Genomic DNA, 18,938 nt, shown 5'->3' with positions numbered 1-18,938 from the left:
TGGTTTAAACATTTTATAAGTTCTTATTAGAAGCTCCCTTTCCAGAATGAGAACAGGTCACCAGGTCAAGCAAGGTTTTATTCATATACCAGGCTCTGCTCCAGAATGTTTCATGTAACCAATACTTTAATTAGTATCTAACTTTAGTAAGTTATACTTCTCAGATTTGCTTGTCTTAGTCTTGAAAGCAGTCTAAGAAAAAATGATCACAGTTCTGAAGCATATTTGCCCCTTGAATCAGATAGATCTAGGAAAGTAAAGTATTAGAGGTACCAAAGATATACTATAAAACATTAAGTGATGTTAAAATAGTTGTAAAAATGGTCCTTTTAAGGAAATTAATACCACAGTTTAAAAAATGCCGTCTGTGACATCTTGCTCTTTTCGTCTTCTGATTTGCACGACACAGTGAGTCACTGGGTTGCCCATAAAAATTTCTGAATGATGACCAGCTGGACACTTTGAAATGGCAAGTTAATGACTTTTGTTAACCAAGAGTCAACTGTGAGAAGTAAGAGAGAATTTTACTTTTTTTGGACATTTAGAATGGTTAATTATAAAAGCTTACCACTATGAGCCACACATACTGTACCTTATTGGGAAGCTGTAGACCCATCCATCTTCAAGACTTTGCTCATTAAACGCTTCCAAAACTTTCAAGCTAAGCCACATAAAATGCAACCCTAGCCCTGGCTGAAGTCAATGTTGTACGGTATTTTTAGCTCTAGACTTAGTTTTCGGCCCAGGAGGCCGCAGGAGTGTGGTCACTCAGAGGCAACAGAGCACTGGCCTTCACACCTTTAAGAGCAGTTGACCAGAGACAAGACCCAGGCTTAAACCGAAACAACTGCTATCATAGAGCTTAACCTGTGCTGAGGCAGTTGCCTTTACTGGCTGAGCCCATAGGGAAGCCCAGTAAAAGCAATGGAATATTTTCCAGTAAAAAAGAAAAAAAATCCATTTAAATGGAAATATATCAATTAATCAATTTGTTCATTAAACACAAAAAGAATGCACATCTATTCGGGTGAAATATAACAAACGAATTTGGGATTCGATCAGTCTTTAAACTGTAGATTTCATCCCTAAATCCAGGGGTCACATTGTTCCCCATGGTTACCGGCGATCCTCCCCCCAGAAATCTGACAAGGGCATTCGGTGAGGGCAAAACTGTATCCCTGCAGACTTTAAGTACCACAGATAATAGATATGGACTTGGGATACTCTATAGCCAGTTGCATTGTTCTGGGCTTTTTTCAGCTACTGTGAAAGACCAGCCTTAGAAACTACTTTTATTTTGCAATACAATACAAAGCTGAAAAACTGCTGCTGAGAGTCCCCTCTCTTTGATAGGGGATTTATGCATTTCTATATCAAAAGCTCTGTAATAGGTCAATAAACCATAGAATCATAAGCTTGTGAGGATGTAGAGGAATCTCTGAAAGACTGAACACCCCTGGAACAACCCTAGCTCCATCCGTAACACTTAAACCCCAGTAAGAGATTGATGCTGTCTAATTGGCAGGACACGAATGAACATATAGAATCCATGTGGCAAGAGACAGAAAAAGAGAGACATACTATTAATTCATAGGATTAATTTTTTAAGCTCTTCAGTCTTGAGGCAGAAACCAGCAAGAGCACAATGCAAATACCAGAAGGATCTTCCTTGAAAGTGGTCCTAAATCTAGGTCATATATTACTTCTGGAAGGAGGCACTATCCTGGCCCAGAGGGGCAGCTCTCAGGAGGCTACACAGGCATTAGCATATGAGGGACATGAATTATGACTCATTAAAATAAGAACTAGGAAATCTGCTTCCAGGAAAAAATATTTTTTTGCCCTCCTTCTGACTGATGTAAACTACTGCTGCCAGCCATTCATCCATTTGCTAACCACTTTATGCAGTACAGGGTCCTAGGAGACACTGGGGCATCAGCTAGCAAGCAACGGATGCAAGATGGGATATACCCTGCATGGGATACCAGTCCAATACAAAACAACTGCTACTATATAATCTAAGTCAGTGATATTCACTTCTGATCCCGGTAGGCCACAGTCTAGCAGGGTTTATAGCTAATTTATAAATCTCAATGAGTAAAGACCTATAAACAGTGGCAATGAAGACCAACGAGGTGAATAATTGATTAAAAAAGGTTATTAAATGCCAGATAAAAAGATCAATATTAGCTAAGCCTAGAATGGTGTATATAATATTAAGTAGCCCAAACGTTCAGGGTGGAAATGGAAGCCCTCAGAACTGAATATCGGTAGTCTATGTGTATCAGCACATTCTTCACTTCCAGTAACTGGTGAAAGCATGATGTACAGTATAGTACTTTCAATTCTTGAATGTGTGTGACCCATCTTATCCAGAGATGGCCAGCCTGGCAGCCTTTATGGTCTATACCGGAAATTATCACAATCTTAACCCTTCCTTCACGAGAGGCCATCTTCAATACTTCATTTAGGCTTAAGTAATTGAGGCAGGAGAACCCCGTTGATTTGTTTTTTCCTTCCACCACCTTGTAGTGCTGAGACAGGCAAAAGTGACATGAAAAAAACTGTGCCTAATGCCCCTGAATGTTACTTTTCTATAAATTCAACACGTGGCCAATACCACCCTCCTCTATTGGGGGAAGCTTTTATCCAGCTCAACCAAACCATTGACCTGAAAAGCTATTTTGTATCTTGTCAGTGCAACCATCTACATCAGTGGTTTCCAGTCCACGGCCTGGCGCCCCGCAAACTGGTGATTTTGGTTCCAGCTGAGCCCTCATTTACACAATCAAAACCTTCACTGATTTACGGTTAATTTGAACTGTTTGTTCCCAGCTCTTAAACATGTTGGAACTTTAACTGTTGTATTTCGTTTAGTGAAATAAAATCCCAAACTTGTGAAGAGAGGCAAAATGCAAATATTAAAATGAAGCACCTTCTTAGATCAAGTCAGGCTTTAATTTTCTATATCAGATAGGATGGAATGAAAACCAGTAGGTGTGTGGGTCACCAGGACTAGGATTAGGAATCACTGCTCTACAGATTGGTGAAACCTCAATATGCCTGTATTTTAGAATCATAAATTAAAAATGGAAATGTAAAAGAAAGAAGAAAAAGCTGCCAGTCTCCGTGTGCTTGATAATTTTCATGTCTCTTTGAATATCTGAAAATCCCACGAATTACCTTCATACTATTGAAGTATCATGAAAGCGTAGTATTGGCAAATAGTTTTCAACTTTTTAAAATACAATGGATAATGTCTTGATTCTCATTTATTCATGAAGCATGGGGTTCTATAAGTCACCTTCTCTAAACTGCTTCAAATCCAGACTCAAAACCCTCTTTTTCAGAAAAGCCTTTACTGAACTGGTTCCATTCTTCACCCCTCTGCTCTTCTTAGTACCACCATCCACGGTCTCCCCTATATATTGTAATTGTGTCTTATCTTGTGTATTCTCCTTATTTATTGTTATACTCTTCTTATTTATTGTTATTGTCATCCTGTAAAGCGCTTTGAGAAGCCACCTTTAAAGGCGCTATATAAAATAAAGTTTTTTATTAATAATAATAATATTATTATTATGAAAAGTATGTTTACAAGATTTCTCCAACATATCTGGATGTTCGGGTTAATCACCTTTTAAACTTTACAAAACGATGTATGTTTTGAAGTAGTCTTAAATCAAGTAAGAAAATGCATCATCAGAAATAGAATGAAAAGTAACACTTAGCAATGTTTTTTTGGCTTAAAATGAGATTAAGATTTTGCTGCCTTTCATCACAACAGTTTCTTCTTGGGAACAGCTGATTAGCTTATGCATCACTCACTAGTTTTTCTTCTCCTCCAAAATTTCTTTTACCGACATCGCACTATACTGTTGGTGTCAAGCAAGCTAAGAAAAACTAGATTATTGCAGTAACACTATAGTTTAGTTTGCTAACATGATGGTTTGCTAAAAGAGCTTGATTCAGTTTCTCTTAAAACACACCAAACTAAAATTACATAAATGCAATACTGAATAACTTTTGACTACACTACATACTTTGTATTATTATAAACACACTGAATGTACAGTAGCACCTGTCCATCTGTGTATCATCCAAATTCTCTGTATTGATCAAATAAAGGAAGAATAGATCAGAGAAGCAAAGATTCTCACTCACCTCCCTCCACTCCTTGGTCCCAATTCCCTGCACATATAGCACAACCACTACAAAGAGAAAATGAGAAATAATGCTGGTGTTATTACAGGGAGATGATGAACCATTATTTCCCAAATGTTTTGTACAATATATGACACTCAGTCATATTATTAATAAAGGGTCAAATTCCCCATCACACAAAACCCAAAAAAAAAAACCCTTCATGGAAGATGCTGAAAAAATCTTAAAAGCTAGCATTTTAACACATAGAATACCTTATTTTTAAAATTAACATTTATTCTTGAATGGCTATTTTTAACACTTATACCTGTTGAAGTAGATAAGACTTATTTCCTCCTCCATATGAAATAATGGTAAAAAACACTCAACGGTTCAGCTGACTTTATCAAGATTAACGCCGTATTATTTTTACAGGTATAAAATTGCACATTTTGTTGCTTTCTTTTTAAAATTGGTTCGTTTCCAGAAAAAAAAGTGTTGCCCTATGAAGACTCCAACGTCAGCTCCAACAAACCCTTTTTAACAAAGTAATGCTGGTGTAAGGGTTTTGATTTTTCTTCACAAAACACTTGTCTTTTGGTTGCTCAGATTTTGCTCGAGAAAAATTACTTTAAAGTGACCTTGGGAGGTCAGACTCCATCCGATAAAGTCTGGATATTCTACAACCTTCAATACAAAAAGTGAGGATAGTTTTAAAATGTATCGCACGGCTGAATCTGATAAAGATTTCAGACAAACATCTAAGTTCAACGCAGCATAAAGGAAAATTTTGTTAAACTGATATTGTCTTCAGCAGTTAAAGACATACAGTTGTAACCACAGTAGTACTACTCAATGTGGAATTCAGCAGTATCACTAGCTTTAAATTATAATATGCAGATCTGCTGACAATTGCTAGTAATTTTGAGTGTAAAACCACATTAAGGCAAAACGTTGTTATTTTTACCCAAAATGTATCTTTAGGGGTTTTTTCCCCCACATCTATGGCTATGTAATTGCTTTGTTCACCTGCTTGTTGAACAAGCTGTGTACAATACCAACTGCACAAAAATAATAATTAGCTCTTTCATTGTAGTACTAGCAATCAAATTCTGTACTTTGAATAGTTGTGAAGAAAGCCTCTGAGGTGGTATATTTAGTTCACGTCTGGAATTAAGGACATGCCTTGAAGATGCAAGGGCAGGGCATAAATCAGCTTCATTCTGGAGTCTCCTTGCGCCATCAAGGTCAAAATTTCCTCATTAGGTGCATAACCTTTCTGTTACTGCAAGGCGTCTCTGCTATGTGACTGGCATCACCCACACGATGGGGGATCTAAAATCACAATAAGGAAGTAACCCCATCAAGTCCCATAAACATGCCTCTGCCGATATACTTGCTGATGCGTGAAGCACACAAGGACATTGTTCATCTCTGCACAAAGAAAAGTGGGGAAAATAAATAAATTCGTGATCGCTTAGGAAATTACTGCTGTGTCTTTAAGCTCGTGGCAGACAGATTGCATACTTTATAGAAAGTGACTGCTGCAAAGGCTCCAGTACAGCAGATCCTCTACCTTTAAATGAGATGATGGCTATGTTCCATTAAAAACTCCCTGAAGTAACTGCAATGTCTTCAACGGCGTGACTTAATGAATTGCATTCCCCATGGTGGACAACAAAAACCTCAAATTGAAAATTCCAACCAATTCAGCCTTTATTTAGCCTTTATTTTCAAGCTAATTTAAACAGAATTTGACCTGTGTGAGATCTGGAGATAGAAGACACAGTACCAGTTGTATGACATTAATGAATAGATTTAAGGTCTCTTTAAAACAAAGTTGTCTTTAATGTCGGCTATTCCTGGGAATTTTGATAGCCAGATAAGTTGGAGGTAACCTGTGTATCATCTAAGTCAATTTCAAGAGACCAAACTATTCGATTTCCCAAGACTTTCAACAGCAGGAAGGCCTCAAGGGAATAGAATCTCCCAATTTTAGAATTAAACCAAAAGTTTTTTAGAATACTTAACATTTAAGACTTTTTATTAAAAAATCAGTTCATTTTTGTCCCTGTTTTTCAGTTTCTTTTGCTTGTAACAAACATCCTCTTTCTGAAAGGTCTTTGAAAGGTCTACTCAGCATTTTAGAAAATGGTTTATGGGTGTTGTAATATTTATCTTAAGAGAACATTCGTGTATTGGTAAAAGGAGGCTTGCAATATAGAAGGAATGCAATTTACAAGGAAATGTGAAAATCGGGTCAATTCATAGTTGCTCCAAAACCCCCAAAATACTTTTATTCACTTTCTGAAAAGATCTTACAGTCACCAGATGATTGGCATGTTATGCTCAGATTTCTTTTCACATTGGTATGTTAAAAGCAGCTTTTACGGTATTAAAGATGAAAAAAAAAATCACAGTATTTGGAAGGTAGAAACTGGTAACTGTTAGAGAGAGCTATTAAGAAAAGTCAGGTGATGGGAGTAATTTGATCTTTCAGCCGAAACAGATTATTGGAAGAAAATACAGAAGCAGAGTCCTTTATAAATGGAGACCACGTGCAGTACAGCATCAGAGGCAGGCGGTTTTTCTACAATTTATTTTTGGAAGAGTAACAAGCTTTCACTCTTGTCTATGGCCTGTGTGACAGATCTGATGAACAGGTTGCTTTTGAATGTGAACTCTCAGATAAAAGGCCGTGCTTGAATAGAGCATTCTCCTTTAAAGTTAATTCCTGACTTTTGATGTCTGGAACACCAGCTTCCAGGTCATTATCTATTTCAGAGAACCTGACGCTAATCTGTTTGATTTTGCAGTACTCCAATATATCAGTCATGGATCTCTCTTTAGAGGATAGCAAGACTTAAAATTCACGAAGGGACACACTTGACAGCGGTCAAAGCTCACCAGCATCTACTGAGCATTTTGCAAAGAAAATGGCTCATCACACTACTGCCTGAATTTCTAAATGTCACGTCTGTTCACTGTAAAATAGGCTAACTTTAAAATTAAATTAAATTTCCTAAAGGTTTCAGCTTAAAGCCAAGGTTGACTATGATATGACCTGATATACACTAGGAAGAGAATCCAACAGATGGAAATTGAAGGGAGGGTGATCTTAATATTGTTGCACTTTTTTATGCATCATGTCCAGTCATGATTACATGAATTAACTCAAAGCTGTGATACTAAAAGTAGTGTGCAGGCCTCAAGTGTTTGAGATACATTAAAGCAAATAGTGTAAAAATTGAATTTTCTAGACTAAAAATGATAAGTTAACTACTAAACCTCAAAAGCAAGTTTTGAAAAAAAAATTTGGTCAAGAAAACAATTTACAATCCATTTTGATGGATCAATGTGATTGAACAAGTAAAAGGTTATCCATTTACCAGACAAGAAATAAAAATGACATTTAGAGAAGAGGCTCAAATTAGAATCCTGAAAGATTTCCTGAACAACTTGTAACTTCATTTCAATTATGTTTCCAAACGAAAATAACTTGTAAACCAAATTATTAAGTATCAAATGATGAATACAATGAAATACAGAAATCAATGTTTCGCTTCACAAAAACATTTTAATTATTAATAGAAAATATACCTTACTAAGAAATGTAATCTGCTTCTGTGTTCATATTCAACATGACTTGTTGATATTGTATTTCTCAAACAAATGCATATTTCTCAGATATAATAGCTCACAAGGGCAACCAACAGTACCAATAACTATCTTTGTATTATAACCAAAGGTGGTACTAACCGGGACAGCTTTACCAAATCATTTACAGAACAAATCACAACTCTACCAACTACTACTGACTTGAGAACTTCAAATGAAGCTATAATGCTAAAATAAAGCACCATTCTCCAAAGCTTATATTTGAACTGAGTTTCCTCTTATGTTTCAAATTGTACCCTGCATTACACTATGCCTCCTGTTGTACACAAACATAATTCCTTAACCAATTACCCAATATTTAACTTCACTGCTGATGCAAGATTTGTTGAAAGACACATCAATAGTATAAATTCATGATGGAACTTGACATTTCAAAGCAAACACTGTAATGCAAAATCCTTCCAAAAAAAACACTTCCCTGTGCTTTTGGTCTGAACATATAGGTACATGAATGTAGAAACAACCTTAAATACAGGTTCCCAATCAGCTTTCTCAATATGAGTCCTGACCTCTGCACATTTTTTGGATATTGTGTTTAAGATGTAATACTGTAAGTATTTCACCTATCATTTTATTTTATTTTGATATCATTTGGCTATCCCTTCTTTTATAAAGGAGAAAAGAATTTGATTTCTTAGTATACAGCTTTCTAATAGAGGCAAGTTTAAAAAGTCAATATTCATATTATGATTTATAGTATATAATGATAGTAGAAATATATATTGCCCTAGGAAGAAACTGGGGGATTTCAGTTACATAGATCCTTGTAATCAAATAATACTACACTAACCCACCTTAATATAATATTAATTAAAATATACAGTTGCAAACATAAAATAGGGGAACAGGGACTGTAAGAAAAATAAAAGTAGTCTAAACCACCACAGCTGACATTTTTTAGTTAATATGTAATAAAGGAATAAGGAGAGTTGCATACAATCTATTTGAAACATTTTAAAATTAAATTTTTGAATCATTTCCCTTATAATAATAAACTTGAACAAAAACATATTTTCAAGGTATTTAATTTCAGATTTGTAAGAAGTATTCCATGGTGCAATTTTAGATTAAGAATCAGACTCCCTATTTTGCTAACTAAACCCAAACAGAGACACACTTGGTAAATTTGTCAGGGACAAGAAATGATTCTGGGTAGTCATCACCCTGAGAGCATATGAGCAGTCAGCAAGAAACAGATCAAACATAATAACAGGCACAGTACATCTGAATGCAAACAGGTATGTAGTCTGTCATGCAAGTACATTGTAAACACCACACACAGCACACAGACAGCTGGAAAAACTATGAAAGGGACCCATTCACATTGACTCATAAATCAAGGTCTCAAGCTGCACAATGTAGAAAACAGAATAGAAAGCCAAAAACTGTGATTATATAGAAGGAAATGCTAAAATCAAGGAGAGGTAAGGCTCAAAGCATATAGCCATATCCTAGATGAACTTTCTATCCTGGAAGGAATCCAAAAGGACTGTAAACTTAATGAGGTCATTCAGCCCATTTACTTCATGTGGTTGACAGTAGGTAATGGATCCAAGGTGGATCTGATCCAGCTGTTTTTTGAAAGGAGAAGGAGTATTAGCTTTGACAACATGGTTTGATAGCTTTGATAGCAGACTCCCACAAAAGTGCCGTTTTAAATAAACTCGCCTTCGTTTCTACTTGTCCTTTCGTAAAATACAAAATGTGTCAGTTTGATGCAGTACATGACCTTGGGCTTACAGTATTTCTATTTTCAAGGGTTTTCTGGAAGATTGCCACGGGATACTATCTGTACTCTCAGTAAAGTATTTTTTCCCATGGAATCTAACAAGGAAATGTACGAACCAATTTACTGATGACCTGAGCAAACCCCTGTAACAAGGAATTGTAATAATAGTCTTAGATCTGACAGCCCAGCAACCAAATTAATGAAGGAAACCTTTATACATAAAGGCACTGACATTTAACCCCTACTCTTTAAAAATATGCATTACATACCAGGATCAGACTTGGAGAATGTGTCCATATCCAGAAGGTTCCTATGGAAACAAGACAGAAAAAAGGAAGTTAAAAAGAGAAATCTGCGTTAGACCAGCCAGCAATAAAAACCTGCCTTTCTGATGATTAATGAATGCACAGTAAGCAACACTATTTCATAAAAACCTGTTTTTCGTTGTCATTAAATACAGCAACCAATGTCCACATTATCACTATGTAACAAATCTTATGAGAGGTATCTAAATCTTACAGCAAGAAAGAGTAACAAAAGTAATACAAGTTACAAGCTTGTTAAATATGATAAAACCACATGTAGAATATGAGTTCGTTTGCAATACCTCAGCTAACATCATTGTTGTTCTGTGAAGGATATAATCCTTCCTTACCCACACCTGGAATTCTAAATAGGAATTAACAAAGAACCATCCTTGCCTTCTAATGATGGGTAGTGGAGAGGGGTTGTCCATCATCTGTACTAATACAGTATGTCCTAATATTAGTACAGATGTTGGTGTGGCAAGAAAAAGATATTTCACAATGTAAGAGGACCATGACAACAGCACTTGATCTGGCGTTTTTCACCTTTAACAGAGGGTCCAGTCAGTGAGGCACAAACAAGTGTGCAGGAACAAAAAGTTACACCAAGTAATCAAGTGCCGTCCATTAATTGTTGTTAATTATTTAATCTTGCACAGGTGGCCATTTGAGAGCAGCCAATACAGACATGATTCAATCCTTCCCATTTTTTCCCCCGTTTTAATCACGACCCTGGAAATAAGATTTTGAGAAAGCTGAATGCAAGCCAATTGCATCACAGAAGCCAATGCTACAATAAACACAAAGTAAACAGTGTTGCAGTTTCAGAAACGCTCAATAAAGCAATATTTCTGAGATGAGTTCAAGTAAAAAAAACATTCACCAGGGAGTAGAATAATCCAGGACATGTTTCTTTTTCAACACGTAATGGTATTGAACAACAAAAGGTGTATATAGAAGGCATGTGCTTCCAGCTTTTGCAAGATTTTATGGCATGGGTAATTAGGTTATCGCATCAAACATTATGCAGTTCCAGATGTAATAACTGTGCCTAATGTATATTCAATGATGTACATTTTAGTAAATTTAAGATTCTTGTCTATGTTTATCTTAAAGACTGCATACTACGATGTTCAAATACATGTATCTCTGAGTGCAAATATAACTGAGGACCAAGAATTATTCCAGTTCCAGATGTAGATGCCCTTAAAGAAATATGAAAAAATATCTTGCAAACTGCATACTTTGATGTTCTCTTGGTGAAAGAAGTGACACTTAAGGAAAATATCAAAATAAATGTATTCCAGAAACAGAATTAGATTTCATTATTTCCAGGAAGAAGCAATAAAGGTGAAGTAAAAAAAGTATGGTTAAGCACAGTAAATATCTCACTGGGACCAACATTTTACAAAACTGCAGAGCAATGTCTTGTGATTTCTTTTTAAAAACAGGACAACCTTCATCTATTGATTTCTAGGCCTGACATAATGACAAAACATGAAGATTTAGTAGAATCTCGAAGAAGGGCAACTCGTTTCATTTCCCAGATGAGAAGAAGTACATATTAAGTTTTATTGAGAGAATGAAAATTTAAATCTTTTGAGCCTTAATTATTGATTGAACAAGCCACAGCCTTCGCTGATCAGCTTGGAATTGCTCTCAGTCGTAGAACCTCGAACACCTAAAAAGAACCAATATACCCTGCTGGATCATGTCTGTCCAGGACTCAAGTTATCCAACCATGCATTAAGCAATTTTCAGTATAATAGATATCAAGCACTAATTTGAGCCTATGCAGTAAATTTGCATTACATATTTACTGCATTCCATATCCTGGCATCCTCACATCCCATTACTCCTTAAAATCCCTTTATAAACACCTTTACAGCGCATCAGTGGTGCTCTTTCCATCACCCAGTCAAGTAAAAATACTTGAAATTGAATTTTACCAATCACAGCTGCTAATGGTCATTTGAAACCCTCAATACTGATTCTCAATATTCTCTCCAAATATCATTTAATAACAGTCTGCTAGCTCCAACCAATGAAATGAAGCTGTACTGCAGGTGCTCGGCCAACTATATCAGTCAATATAAATAGTTTTAAAAAGCAAGGAACACCTCTTGGTATAAACATATTATACAGTTTTAGAGTAACAAAGAATTATACCTTTAAACCTGATTCACTATTTTTTCCCCAATTTGTGTGGAAGTTAGTTAAATACCTCGGTTTTGGAAGAGCAGATGTAAGGTGAGTACATACCGTATAACCACACACTAAAAAGTTTTTTTTTCTGTGATCTTAATGCATGATTATATAAATATATTTAAAATGGAATTTGTTCCTCTGTATGAATCAATGGGACATCTGGCCTGGCATGGTTCTAGAAAACAAAATCACTGTGAATAATCTGGAAGACAGACCTTTCTGGAAATCCAGCTTTCATATGCTTTAAAGTAAATTTCGCAGTCCAGCTGCCGATGAAAAGGTTCATCTTATCCCTAAAAGAACAGTTTCCTCTGAGCTAAACACACATAACAGCAACACACTTACTAGACTCTTTTGGCGTCTGTAATCAAAAATCTGATTACTTTTTGAAGACCGCAGTTGAATTACCAGCAGCAGAATTGGAACCACTGTACTAATAAAGCTAGGCATGTAGAAACTGATGATGCAGCTGCCATGAATTGGTTTCAGACTGTGTGAAAACATTAATTAAACCACAGCTTATTACTCCCCACAGGATTTTCCTTTTTAATCACTCTTCTGCATTGGGCATAGGATCACTACCTATGCCAAACATGCCACAGAATTTATATTTAATCCCTTCACGCAATGTTGTGCTGCTGCTCTACATTTAACACACAGTTGCTTCTAATTCAGCAATATTTTTAGTTGTTCAAGCATAATAAAGATCAGGTCTCATTTTCATAGTTGCTGTTTAAATCTACAACTTCATTGTTGTAGATTTAAAAACATTGTTCATTGTTTCCTGTTCTAATTAATGATCATGTAATGCTTGGACCTACAGTATACTTCCATCAGGGTATTCATTTGTGTGACAGATGCTTTCCCACTGTCGATTGTGTGATGGCCAGACTTGATGTTCAGAGGCCTGAAATGCTTGGTCTTCAAGTGTTAGGGGACTGTTTGACCCAGATCTGTCAATTTTACCACTTCCTTTTAAAGTCAGCTCTTGCAATTCAGGAAGAAGGCAGTCACAATGTACTGTAAATGTAATTTTCCCAACATTAAGACCTACAATGGACTTAGTGGCTTATACTGTTGCTACAGTAAATAAGAAGGAAATAAAAACCTAGCTGGGCGCATAACTGACACCATTGTCACTGATAAAAAGACAAAATGCCAAAAATAACATTTCTCAGAAGTGATAGTTACCGTGAACTGCAGTAGTTAAGCAATGATATTGACCGTGCTCACTCATCATCACAATCCATTTGTGTCTGATCAAGCTGCCATTTAAAAATGATGTCCAGGTCAGAATGAAAATTGATTTAAGTTTCAAAATGAGCAATAACCACCTGTGCCACGTCCAAATCGTATTGTACCACATTGACAGGATTGATACTCAACTCTAAATTCTGCATGAAATCACGTTTCACACAAACACTTATGTTTTTCACTATGAACTAAAAAAACAGGACAAAGCATCACCAATAAGAAAAATGTCAAGAAAAAAAGATGGTATTCATTTTGTTCTGTTCAAAAAGAAAAGTATTTTTTATAAAAGGTTTAATTGAGAAAAAGATTCCCCCCTAATGAGGCATCTTTATTATACATCTAAAACAGGACCTCCTCTATTAATCTATTAATATAGAGCGTAATTAAATTAATCTTTCATTCTACGGCACATTTCCTGTCTGAAAGTGTTCTGTGCTATGCAAATTCCACTCCTATTTTCTTGGAGGCTTCCTTTCTCATCCGAAGGAATGTTGGAATATTACAGTCTTACATCTGTTTCAATTGACTTCGATCAATGAATTGAGCAGCAAGTCTTGTTTATTTTCTCTCCGTGATGACAAGCTACAGAAGGCAATACCCCTGAGAGCTGCTATGCAGCTTGCCTCTCCTTCTGTAGTGTCAGTCTCCACAAATTCTGCTCCTGACCAGAACATTCATTATTCCCCAAAGTGGTTCCATTTTAAATCCCAATGGCGACATCTTCAGCAACACCTGCCTCTGTGTGCTACAGTTTGTCAAGATTTGTCAGCAGTAAATTGAGCCTGATCTGGCCCACAAATAATCTAGAACAATAATATACCATTGTAAGTGGTATTTATTTCCCTGTTGCTGGTAAGGCAAACGATCATGATTAAAAGTAATAAAGACTGAAGTGATCTTACAGCCTGCATACTGTGCAGCTCCATACATGCACAAGCTTGCATGTACTGTACAGAGTAGCATGACAAAATCATAAGAAATAAGGATTTTCAGTTTTCACTTACAAATTCAATTTTGTGAATGAACATGAAATCAATTCACAAAGACTTTTTCATGGCACTGCAACTCAGGGTACATACTTGTAGCAGATATAGAAACAAGTTATTCATTTTTGCATACTCATTATACTGTAAGAAAAAGTCAACACATCACAAATTTTCAGCCCAGCATTCTTTATAATGTTACATTCTGTCTATGCAGATGTAACATCATCCTGAACATAGTTGAAACTGAATGAGTAGTAAATGTGTCCACACCTTTGCCAACTGAGCTGGCTCTTGGTTATTCACTGGCAGAGTACATGTTGCACAATAGAGAGGAAAAAAATACACTATTAAATTAATACTGCAGAACACTGGCCTTTTTGATCAGAGTTGCACCCCTAGACATCCAAAGAATAATCACCAGCAGTAACATCTGATATCATCCAAACCAACAACAGAGGTCTGTCACCAACTACCTTGGATCACACAACAGCTATGACACCATTAAGGAACCTTTTTGAACCATCTCCTTAGACCACACAGCCTCATTCAAGGAACACATGACATGTGACAACTCGTGGCTGTGAAGAGCAAGGACATTAACTGCACCTTTGGTAAAAAAGAAACAGTGCTTCAACTGCTCTGGTATCAACTGCTGGAGCAGCAGTGCACCACTGACGATTCAGGTGCCTATATGCAGACCCATGCATGGTTACCTATGGTCTGAATGAGATGCTACATTTGCCTTTACATGGTGATGCAAAAGGTATTCCTCATTAATACGAAAACCATTAAACTAAAGTGCCTAATTTTTGCTTCAATTTAGAGATCATGATTACCTTAAAATGGCTGAGGTGTCAGTAGAAGACTGCCAAAACAATGTTTATGCATAAAGAAGTGAAAATACTGAGGAGAAAAACAATAAGCACTATACTACACTTTATGAATTTTGCACAGCAGTGTATATCTGCACCTAAAATGGTAAATAAAAGTCATTATCATTGGGTGAGTTTATTAACACAGTGGTAATAAAAACTAAAAACTATATTAATTAGATTTCTTTATACATGTAACACTGGAAATGAAACACAACAAATAAACACACTAAATAAATAAAGATTACTAATAATCGCCAACAAGACTTTTTAAGATGCTAAAACAGAGCCCTTTATTTAAATGTTCCAGCATCAAGGGTAGTTTGCAACAACCTCCAAGTCACAACAGGTTTTTAAAAGATTTTTTTCTAACACGGGACATGATAGAAGAGATGCATGCACCACTAAGTAAAATAAGTTCCTCACCTTCCTTGTGTATGACAGCAAGTACACGTTTCTTAATGTTTAGTTTTTAATGTTATTCTAATCATCTGTTTAAGGAAATCAAGCTTATTGTTGAAAAATGTGAGCCTTGTCTGAGATGAATTAGGCAACTGTCTGGCTTGTCAAATACATGTCTGATTATGGGATGGTCATGTGATTGATCCACAAAGACCTGCTTCAGCGGCACCTGCGGCCTAAATGCATTGATCTGCTTGTTGGTATCTTAGCAATCAATTCAAACTTGAAAATAAATCTATGGTTTTCATGGCTTTCATTACACTAATTGGGCATTTCCTATTTACAAATTAGTAAAAGCAGCCTTGAGATACTATGGTTTTAATATTACTGTATATTATTAATAATTTTATTTGAATGCTGTTCCATACTCACAACACCAATAGCTTTATTATAAAAGCTTAGGATAATGCTGATATTCCCCCAAAGGGGCATGAATGTCAAGCAACTGAAAGTAAAAACTTCAAATTGCCAAAATGCAAAGTTCAATGCAGGAAGGTACTATATTAATTGTATGTAACTCATTATAAACCTCTCATGTCCATGAGTATTAGTCAAGATACAGGTTGGCTTTTCCCTTTTTATGATGCAATTCAAAATTTTACATATGGCTGAAAAACAAGTGGAAAAAAAACTGAATATAAGGATTTCATTCATTGCACCCAAGTTGTTCTGATCACAGAAAACTGGGTCCTGTCCTGGAATCATAAGGCACAAGGCTGGACCGAGAGCACATGACTGCTCTCAAACTGGATGGGATGCCAACCTATTGCAGGGCCACAGGCACAAACAATTTAGAATAACCAATCAAAACCTAGCCTACTGTACATGGCTCTGGGAAATGGGAGGAAACCAAAACTCAAGAAAAACCCAATGACCAAGAAAAAATATGTGAACTCCACACAGACAGATGTCCCAACACAGAGCACTAGAGATGTGCGACAGCAGCACTAACTGTCAAGCCACTGTGTTGCTATTTGTTAGCTATCAAATACAAAAACACAACAATATGTAATATGATGTAGATATACCAAAATTTAAAAAATAACTTAACAATATAAAAAATTATAGACTTTTTTCAGATTCCAACATTGCGCGTGCTACCTTTAAACCGTGGAAGTTAATGGGTAGTTTTCTAAAACCTTAAAAGAGCAATTCAGATCGGTGTACTTATTTAACTGGTCTATTCCATCTTGGCTTTTGGCATTCGCATTAAAAGTAAAGATTCAAAAAGAACCAGTGATGCAAGAAGCTAGATGATTAATGAAATGGTTAAAGAATTTTATGGGATTGGTTGCAGATCTTCAAATAAGGATAGGTTAGTCTAACCCTCCAGTCATAGCTTCTTTGAAGAAGATAAAGAAAAAGAACAATTTAAATTGTGATGGAAAGACATGTGAATATAGGAAGCAACTAACTAGGAACAATCTGTATACATACTGTGCATGAAACAGTCTACAGCAGTATCTAATCCACAGCACTGTTTGAGTTTCATTAACAAGGTTATTTGTGAGCAAAAAGAATTATTCTGTTTCTAAAAAAATAGCCACATTGCATAAGCCTATAAAACTGAGACCAATGGCCCATTTGTCTAACGTCCTCCACATTCAGACTGAAATACTGTTCGGATCCTTCCTTTCTCATTCCCTCAAAATCTGAAAGGTGAAAAGCTTCCTGGAATGCTGTCTAACAAAACTGCTTCCACACACACCCACTGATGAAATCAAGCATACTGTACAGGAGAAAAGACAAGAAATGATTGGTTGGTTCGACAATAATTCAACCGACTCAAAAAAGATAGCTACAAAGATGTGAAAATAGTAAAATTATATTTCAATATTAACAGGAAACAAAGGCAAATCTGATAAGTGATCTCCTGTAAATGTAATTTAAAAAATAATTTAGCATGCTATACAACACACACTGATGATGACATTAGAAATGCCACATATTCTTTAACACAGTTTAATCACTTTTATTAGACTTATTCTTGTGCTTGATAGATATTGTATTGCAACAGTAATGTTAATTTTTTGTGATAGGTATTGGTTAATAACCTAAAGTGTTTTAAAATTAAAGACTACAAACTATATTGAGTATACTGAACTATTTTGAATGCACAATTAAAAAGCAAAGCTATTTCAGTTTTCTTCAATAAATTAACATTCCTTAGATCCTACTGGAAAATAAGTATTGACAAATTTGAAAAACATTGTTTTCCGCAACTTTTCCACAAGATAACATATTAGACAGTAATAAAATAGATAATTACAGTTGCATTGCAGGTTTCGTGGGATCATTTTGCTAATAAGGCAGAAAGCATTTAGTTTTAGTTTAACATCACCTATTAAACAAACTTCTCTGTTTGCTAATCTAAATGCCCACTCTCTATCAGTACACCACAGGATTGTTTCTTTCCATAAATAATAAAGTTGATGCTACAGTACATCACATTACAACAACCTGCAATGCCTAATCTGCAAGTACAACTGCCCAGGCAGAACACAATTAACGTCCACTTAACTAAAATCAGGTTTTGTCATTCTCTTCCAGAAAACCGAATTCACCTGACTAATTTTTAACACTGAATTTTGTTACCTGACAAATTCCTGCTTTTAAACTTTTAATGATCACCCTTACTTTATTGAGAGAAAATCAACCCAAATGACTGGAATTAAGTCACAAGCCACTGGGTGCAGAACTCTCCAAAGATACTCTAGACTTGAAATGTAGGACCCACCCCAAATTAATAGCCGGTGAGTGCATTTTATGTTATTCATACCCTCCAATGGTACTTACAATATATGCTTGGACCTACAGTACACACGCAAAAGCAGTATTCCAAGTGTCGATACGGAGTAGCTGCTTATGACAGCTAAGCTTAACTATTAAATTGCGGAAAGGTGTTTATTGTTGACCACATTTAACAGAACGTGAAAAAACACGCTTTTATTACACATCCACCACGCACGCTTTCGCAGTATGTGGGGTGCATCCAATGTAGTTACTTAACGCCTTTTCACTTGTAGCGTCTTTCCCATTTCACCCTTGTTTTGAATGCCTCAATCGCCTTTATCGCAACACGGTTTGCAACTTACAAAAAGATTAAATGTTTGAAGTTAGGCAGCCTGCTGCGATTTTTTTACATGTATTTTTATTTCTAGCAGTTGGAACGTGTCAGTGCTGATATTTGATATTTCTTAACATAACAAATCATGCGCGCTTACCTGCACGAAACGGTGATTTCAATTTTAGTTGCAGGAACGCTGGAGTGGAGAGGATCGAAGTCTCCAATTGACGCCAT

At 36.0% G+C, this 18,938-nt stretch overlaps 1 protein-coding gene across 1 annotated transcript in view; it reads right to left on the bottom strand.

Annotated features, from left to right (window-relative positions):
* Positions 1 to 18,938, bottom strand: part of cpne9 (copine family member 9) — a 119,417-nt gene extending 100,479 nt beyond the window's left edge. The window contains exons 1-3 of the mRNA XM_088915805.1: positions 18,862 to 18,938; positions 9,820 to 9,860; positions 4,165 to 4,211 (exon numbers count right to left, since the gene is read on the bottom strand). Of these exons, the coding sequence (XP_088771931.1) occupies positions 4,165 to 4,211; positions 9,820 to 9,860; positions 18,862 to 18,938 (165 nt within the window). The remainder of the gene's footprint in view (positions 1 to 4,164; positions 4,212 to 9,819; positions 9,861 to 18,861) is intronic.

This window comes from Atractosteus spatula, chromosome 5 (genome assembly GCF_055471065.1).
Source record: "Atractosteus spatula isolate fAtrSpa1 chromosome 5, fAtrSpa1.hap1, whole genome shotgun sequence".
NCBI classification, from domain to species: Eukaryota; Metazoa; Chordata; class Actinopteri; order Semionotiformes; family Lepisosteidae; genus Atractosteus; species Atractosteus spatula.
This window is presented reverse-complemented; position numbering and strand designations above follow the sequence as displayed.